This window comes from Myotis davidii, unplaced genomic scaffold, assembly GCF_000327345.1.
Source record: "Myotis davidii unplaced genomic scaffold, ASM32734v1 scaffold73, whole genome shotgun sequence".
Taxonomy (NCBI): Eukaryota; Metazoa; Chordata; class Mammalia; order Chiroptera; family Vespertilionidae; genus Myotis; species Myotis davidii.
Genome location: NW_006286675.1, coordinates 5,857,449 through 5,865,692, shown reverse-complemented (window position 1 = coordinate 5,865,692; position 8,244 = coordinate 5,857,449). Strand labels below are relative to the sequence as shown.

At 39.5% G+C, this 8,244-nt stretch overlaps 1 protein-coding gene across 5 annotated transcripts in view; it reads left to right on the top strand.

Moving 5' to 3' along the window:
• Positions 1–8,244, top strand: part of NR2C2 (nuclear receptor subfamily 2 group C member 2) — an 88,453-nt gene that overhangs the window by 12,245 nt on the left and 67,964 nt on the right. For 2 of the 5 annotated variants that reach the window (XM_006758311.2, XM_015560399.1), the window contains 2 exons: positions 1,713–1,815; positions 3,395–3,478. The exons of 1 other annotated variant lie outside the window; for it this stretch is intronic. In XM_006758311.2, coding sequence (XP_006758374.1) covers positions 3,419–3,478 — 60 coding nt within the window. In that variant the 5' untranslated portion in view covers positions 1,713–1,815; positions 3,395–3,418. The remainder of the gene's footprint in view (positions 1–1,712; positions 1,816–3,394; positions 3,479–8,244) is intronic. 2 more of the 5 variants (XM_006758310.2, XM_006758312.2) reach the window with 1 other exon arrangement.

The following is an 8,244-nucleotide window of genomic DNA, read 5'->3' as shown; positions in this document are numbered from 1 at the left end:
AGGGGTCGCGACCCACAGGTTGAGAACCGCTGCAACTGATCGAGCCACACCGGCCAGGGCATAACATTATACTTTTGACCTTCAGGTAGGATAGGATTTTTATAAATAAAACATAAAAGTACAAATTATAAAAGAAAATATTGACAAATTCAGCTTATTAAATTTAAGAACTGCTATTCATCAAAAGACACCATAAAGTAAATAGATGTGCTACATAGCAGAAGATATTTATGATTTATGTAATCAATAAAAAATTAATATTAAACTTTTCTAAACTAAACACGTTAATTACTACATCTTCCTTTGTGACCTAACATCTAGAATCACTGGTCGTTAGCAGTATCTTGGAGCCCCCAAGTCCTATGTGAGGTTGATTGGCCTGTAAATTTAGTGTTCAAGTGAGTCATTACAGACAATTTTCTGAGTTACTAAGTCATCTTTATCAGGCCGCCAGTCATCTATTAAATCCACTTCAACTCAAAACTTGAAGGATTAAGCTACCTCTTTTAGGGAAACCCAATAGATATGTCTTTCTAGTACTCTTATTTCTATAGTAAATAATAATATTCCCAGTTGATATTTCTGGCATGCAAATTCATAAATTTCTTGCATCAAACAGCTGTTAACCCTTTGCGGTCATTTGTCTACTCTCAGCCACCAAAGCTTTTTTACCGTTCCGGTTGTATGTCTGCTCTCAGCCACTACAGCAAGGAACCGTACGAATCTTAACTCTATTCATTCATGTATCAGTTCATAATTTCTCTGAAAGCTCTTAAGTGTCTAAGCGACCTTGTCACAAACCAAAACATTGCCCTGACAAATCGGAGTTATCGAAACTCAATATAAACAAACGTGGTGGTTCCACACTCGCCATGCAAAACACCGTGGCGAGTCAGTCGCCTTTTGAGAGAGAAGAAATTGACAAGCTTTGGAGATACTTCGCAGAATTTCAAATAAAGCTTTGCAAATTACGTTTAACTGTAATTAGTCATTCTCGCTTGTTAAGATATTTCAAAATAATACTCCAAAATGGCAAAAAGAAAGTTACCGAAAGAAGTGTACTGCGAATCTGAAAGTAACGATGAAGAGTTTTATTTTGGCACCTTGAATACTGACTCTGACGTAGAAAGTAATAACGTTTGTAGTGATTCTACTAGTAGTGACGTAGTTCCAAAAGAGAATTAATAAATCTTGTTTATCCTTCATAATCTTGCATGTTATGTATCACTGCTCTTTCAATGGAAATTCCGACCAGTACGACACCCATGTCCAAATTTAATACGACCACAAAGGGTTAATAACAGCAACAGAAATGCTTGTAACACCTAAAAGTGGTAAAATTAATAGTTGCAGCTGCATGTTTAGATTTTATTTCTTATATAATACCTATTGGCTATCTTTATCCACTTTATTCCTTAGAGAATTCTTTTGAGAGCTCTGTTTTTATAGAAAAAGAAAGAACTCTAGACTTTTCACATGCAATAATTGTGTTTTTAACAACAATCAAGTTAAGAAACTTTTCTGATACATGTGAAATGATTTTTTCCCCTCTATTTCTTTTAGTTGGAACTAAACTATAACTAGGGGGAAAGATCATAGTGTTTCTCTATGATTTTTCTTCTAGAAACAATGAAAAGTAAACAAAAGTTAGAAGTCTTAACTACTTAATTAAAAAGAATAAATAACCAGAAACATTACCTCTGTAATTTCAGATCATGTACTGTTATGTGAAGATGAATTACTGACACTGGTGACCTGGTATCCTTGTGGCAGTTGGTGCAGTACCTGCTCTTACAGGATGTTGTCTCCTTGAAGGCAGGAGCCAATTATTTTATATTTATCAATCACAGTTTCATTCTCCTATATCTCTCATTACCATGTTGGCAATAAAGTAATATGAAGGGGAATTATGATCATAGAAGGAACTATCTAATAGTGGATAGAATGATAAAGGAAGTCACCAGAGAGTGGAAAGGCTTGATAGAGATCAGTGCTTATAAGTACTACTTAGAGGCCCAGTGTACAGGATTCATGCACTGGTGGGGGCATGTCCTGTGGGGATCGGTAAGCTGAGCAGCTGTGGACCCGTCCTCTGAGTGGCTGCTCCCACTGTGGGAACGCACTGACCACCTGCGTTGAGCTTCTGCCCCCTGGTGGTTAGTACGCATCATAACGACTGGTCCACCGGTCGTTCCGCCATTTGGTCACTGGGCTTTTATTATATAGGATAATATTATAGGTAAGAACTACAGGAAAGTGTTTATAAAATTACATTGTGAAGTAGTCTAATTTGTGATTGAGGAAGGGCCAAACAAATTAAATGTGTATGCATTTGTATATATTATACATTCAGTAGTACCATATAGTTTTTATATGTAAATGCTGGAAATAAATACCAGAGCTTTGTTCTCCTGTTAATCATGGGACCTGTGCAGTCAATAATGAAGTCTTTCTGATTTGTCCAGGAATTAGGTATACAGTGGAATTTCTTTATCCTGAATTCTTTGTGGTAGAGTATTCTAATGGCATGGGTTTAGGGACTATTCAGGGTAGCTATGTTTTATGACCTGAAGAGACCAGTAGGTCTGTTACATCAAAAATGCTAGTACTCAAATGATCCTGGCCCAGGCCCTGATATTTTTCAATTTTTGGTCTTTAGATCTTCCTCAATTTTTACAAATGACCACACTGTTGTTATTCTATTAATAGGAAGCTGAATTGTCTTGTTTTTCTAATTTAATGAAGACTTAAAATATAAATGATAAATGTATGGGTACCATGTTCTTAGCCCACTTTAGTAATGCAGTCTACTTACATTTTTCTTTGTTAATGATAGTATTTGCCTTTTCACTTAAGAGTGAGGTGTGTTAGCACCTGGGTAGGGTTCTCACACTGCCAATAGTAACAGAAGTATAGTTGATGATAGCAATCTACTGCTCTGTATTCAAAGTTGACCACGCCTTTCTCAGATAGCCACTTTGTTATTCAGCATAATGTTGCAGGGAGTTAAACAAAAAGGTGTGATTCCCATCTCCCTGAGAGGTGAACCAAGCTGTTACAACCCAAGAGACCTGATAATTAAAGTTCCAAATCCATCTTTGTCTGTATTTACCAAGGAAAGTCTTGTTTCCAAATTGAAAGTACAGCTTTAACTCCAAGGTTCTGTCTTAGTTCCTTCGACATTTGACACTTTGCTAATATTGTTTATGCTAATTAAATTTGGTACCTGTCATTGAAGAATTTGGTACAGCATATCCAGATATGCTTAGCCTTGTTTTCTATAGAAGGAAAAATCTGTACAAAACATTACCAAAGATGAATTTTGATTGCTGATATTTTTCAAGTAGCCTGGTTTCTCCCCACCTGATAGAAGTTGCTGCATCTTTCCAAACAGGTTCTCTAATGATCTTGCTTCACCATGGCTACAAATATGGAGGGGCTGGTTCAGCACAGAGTGGGGACCCAGCAGGTGGCTGAGGTGAGTGACAGGGGCTAGCACAATAGCTGGCACCCTTGCTTTTGATAGGAAAGTACATCAGTGTGCTCTGTTGTTTGAAAACAGTCCCAATGAAGTCAGGATGTAATCTAAATCCAAAGCAGGATGATGCTGCCATGGAAGAAAAAATGAAAATGACAAGAACGTTTACTCCTACTATTCTTTTGCATGAATAGGGTGGCCTAGCTGCATACAGTAGGTGACTTTAAAAAATTTCACCTTGAAAACTAAAAGAATCTGGTGCTTATCAAACATGTGGGTACAGCTTTAACTCCAAGGTTCTGTCTTAGTTTATTTCACATTTGGCACTTTGCTAATATCATAGTATGGTGGAAAACCCAATTATATGCATTCTGCAGTCATTATTGACCATCTACCTTGTACTGGAGATTTTGCTTAGTGCTGAGAAATATGGAGATGACTGAGCCATTGGTCCTTCCTTTAGCATTCTCAGGAATGGGTTAAAAAGTAATTATAAAGCAGAGTGAGAAGTACAGTTCCATGGGAGGAAGGTGATCCTGGAAGTGGGTCTTGACTGACAAGTAAACATTTGTCAGACCCAAGGAAGTGGGGTGGTAGAAATCAGAAACCTATAAAAAGTCATGAAGTAGCTAGGTATGTTCAGGCAACTTGAGGTGTAAAAGAGGGAAATAGGGCCAGATCTTTTCACTCTGTACCAGGTCCTATGAATAGTCTTCAATCATCACAACAACCATACGAGTTTAGGATGATCATTATTCCCATTTCATAAGTGAGGAAAGCAAGGCTCAAAGGCAAGTAATTGACTAAGGGCACACTAATTCAGTTCTGTTTCACTTCTTCCAATAAACCATGCATCATATTGCAACTAGGAGCGATTAGAAGGATTCAGATTTATGTTTTTGAATAGTACTCATATTTCTAGGGTAAAAATGCAAATTTTCAAAAAATGTACCTTTAAAGAAAGGATTTTTAAAATAAAAACTAAGTGCACACATACCTGTTTAAACCAATAAAAGTAGTGAGCAGGTTTTTCAGATTTTAGATCAACCATGAACTTTAAGGCAACAGTGTAACCAATCATTCCCTTCCTCCAACAAATAATGATTAATATTAACTAACTATGATAATAGATGGATTTCACACATTTTTTTTAGTATTATATTTTTGAAAGGCCTATCAACTATCAAAATGCTTGTGGTTATTTGTTGCTTTAGTTTCTGATAGGAATAATTTTCTTGAAAACCATTATGTGTTTTTTTCAAATATTTAGGGTTATTTTGCATTTAATACAGTTTCCAATTCAGGGTGATTTGGAGATTAGTTGTGGATCACTGCTGTGAATAGTCATCATTAATTCTTTAGGGGAAAAGTTTAGTAACCTATAGTAACTTATACATTTTGTGTATGTATTCAGAAAATTTGCTACCTAAAATTTTTGGTCAGGTACGTTATTTCCTTCAGGAAATGGAGTTTTATATAGTATTAACTTAGTGCAACTATTGTTACCCATGGCAATTTTAGGTTGTTAATGTTACCCAGTGCAGTTTTAGGAGATTTCCAAAATAAGAGAGGCATTCTTAATAGGAGTACAAAAGCAATCTTCCTACTTAAAATATTCCTTAAATTTCCTTGCTATTATTTTGAGGAATAAATGTATGTGTGTGTTCTTTGAAATTTTGAGCTTAATAACTTTGAAGCTACAATCACGTGCAACTTAACAATGGGAATATGTTCTAAGAAATTCATTGTTAAGCAATTTTGTTGTACAAAGATTATAGAATCTACCTACATAAACCTAGGTGGTATAGCCAACTTACTATATGGTGTAGGTCAGCATTTTTCAACCTTTTTCATCTCGTGGCACATAAACTAATTACTAATTACTAAAATTCTGTGGCACACCAAAAAATATTTATTTTGCTGATCTGGCAAAAAAACAAAAAAACAACAGGAATAATTTTGATTCATTCACACCCGAAGGCTATTGTGTTGGCTGTTGTCATTTTTTTATTTGACAGTCTAAAGGAAAAGAAGTTAGTGCCCTTGACTAAATAGTCAGGTATTGCATGTTTAAAACTTCTCATGGCACACAGGCTGAAAATTGCTGGTATAGCCTATTGCTTCTAGACCACAAGTCTGTACAGCATGTTACTGTACAAAACAACATAAAATTAAATCAAACAAAAGAAAATTATGCAATCAAGAGATACGGTAAACATGAGTTGTATGAGGCTGAAGTAAAGAGTACAGTCTAGCCCTGGCCGGGTGCTAAGTGGTAAGAACACTGGCCTGCACACTGAAGGGTCTCTTGTTTAATTCCCGGGCAAGGGCATGTGCCTGGGTTGCAAATTCGCTCTTGCCCTCCAGCGCATACTGGAGGCAGCTGGTAGATATGTCTCTCTCACATCAATGTTTCTCTTTTTCTCTCTTTCCCCTCCCTTCGTCCCTTTCACTCTCTCTGAAAAGCAATGGAAAAAATATCAAATGAGGATTAACAACAACCAAAAACACAGTATACTCTAAAATAATGATAAAAAGTATAGTATAAAAAAAAGTATAGTATAGCCCTAGCTGGTTTGGCTCAATGGGTAGAGCGTCAGCCTGCAGACTGAAAGTTCCCAGGTTCGATTCTGGTCAAGGGCCCGAGTTGCAGGCTTGATCCCCAGTAGAGGGCATGTAGGAGGCAGCCAATCAATGATTCTCTATCATCATTGATATTTCTATCTCTCCCTCTTCCTTCCTCTCTGAAATCAATCTATACACACACACACACACACAGACACACACACACATACACATATATACATATATATAAATTAAGTATAGTATAGTATAGTATAGTATAGTATAGTAAATACATAAACCATTAACAGTTGCTTATTATCATTATCAGGTATTATCTCTATATAAAAAGGCTAATATGCTAAGTGTTCATCCATCTGGTCGCTATGATGCACACTGACCACCAGGGGGCACTCAACCCAGGAGCTGCTGTGACACGCACTGGCCATTTACAGAGAAACGGCACCATGGACCTGGTGCCCATAAAACAATACTCAGCTTCCCCCAAGTGGGACACAGGCCCCGCCACCACCCCGGAGCGACATCCCACCAAATCGCAGCCAAAGCTGCCAAGACCCCATGGTGCAAAATGTGGCCCACAGCCAAGCCCAGCCCAGAAACGTGGCTGTGGGTGCCGGGTAATAATGTCACATAGCACACCCAGCTTCCTCTCCCTAGCAACTAGCCTCCTTGGAGCTTCTTCAGCCCAGGAACACAACTTGCTTTATAGCCAGGTGCAAACATTTTACAGTTCAACCAAATATTTGTGAAACATTTTCCCATGCCTCATCTCATTTGATCCTCACAGAAGTCCTGGAGTAGGTAGATAGGAGACTCGGTAGAATCCTATTTTCTTTTCATTAACCAGAAAACGGAGATTTAGAAAATTTAGAAACTTGACCCCACTGAAAAGAAGAAATGGTAGACCTTGAAAATGACTTCAAGTTTTCTCACTGCACAGAATAGAGTCAAACACTGCTGCAGTTAAATATTTTACCCTTTGTCCTCCCTGCATGATCTACAATAATAATCGGCTTCGTATTGATATTTACTGTTATGTTGCTCAGTCACCTGAGAGAGAAGTTGTGGTGCTTCACTGGCCTGGAAAAAGTTTAGCTAAATCAAAAAGCAGGTCTAATTAAGCAAGTTTATTCTATCCTATATAATAAAAAGCTAATATGCAAATTGACTGAAAGGCAGAATAACCAGTCACTATGACGCTCACTGACCACCAGGGTGCAGACGCTCAATGCAGGAGCTGCCCCCTGGTGGTCAGTGTGCTCCCACAGGAGTGCTGCTCAGCCAGAAGCCCTGAGCCGGGCTCATGGCTGGCAAGCACAGCGGTGGTGATGGGAGCCTCTCCTGTTCCGCAGTAGTGCTAAGGATGTCCCACTGCTGGCTTAGCCCCACTCAGATATCCCCCGAGGGCTCCTGGACTGCGAGAATGTGCAGGCCGGGCTGAGGGAGAGGGACACCCCCCACCCCCACAAGTGCACGAATTCCTTGCACTGGACCTCTAGTCTACACTAATCTACACTAATAAAAGAGAAACATGGTAATTGGCGTACGACCGCTACCCTTCCCATTGGCTAATCAGCGAGATATGCAAATTAACTGACAGCCAAGATTGCGACTGGCAGCCAGGCAGCTTAAACTGAACATGAGGCTTGCTTGCTTGAGTGACGGCGGACTCCAACGTTCCCTGCCTGCCTTGCTGGCCTCTGAGCCTGCAGTTTGAACAATTGTAACAAATATAGAAGCTAAACAAAATCCCAGAAACCTGCTTTCAGCTCGCGGGGATCTCAGAGGTAGAGTTGATACAGTGTCTCGATTATAGAACCCAAACAAACCAGATACCTGCTTTCAGCAGCAGAGGCCTCAGAGTTGGAGCCAGAGCTAAACCTGGCCCAGAATAAAAAAGAAAAAGAAAAAAAGGAGCAGTTGGGAGCTTCAGTCACCCACCAGCCTCAAAAAAACCCTCAGCCCCTCACCCATACTGGCCAGGCACCCCAGTGTGGACCCCCACCATGAAGGGGGTGTGCCCAGCTGCAAACTGCCATCATCCCCTCACCCAGACTGGCCAGGCACCCCAGTGGCCACCCCCACCCCAACCTTGAAGGGGGTGTGACCAGCTGCAAACAGCCATCATCCCCTCATCCAGACTGGCCAGGCACCCCAATGGAGACCCCCACCCTGAAGGGGGG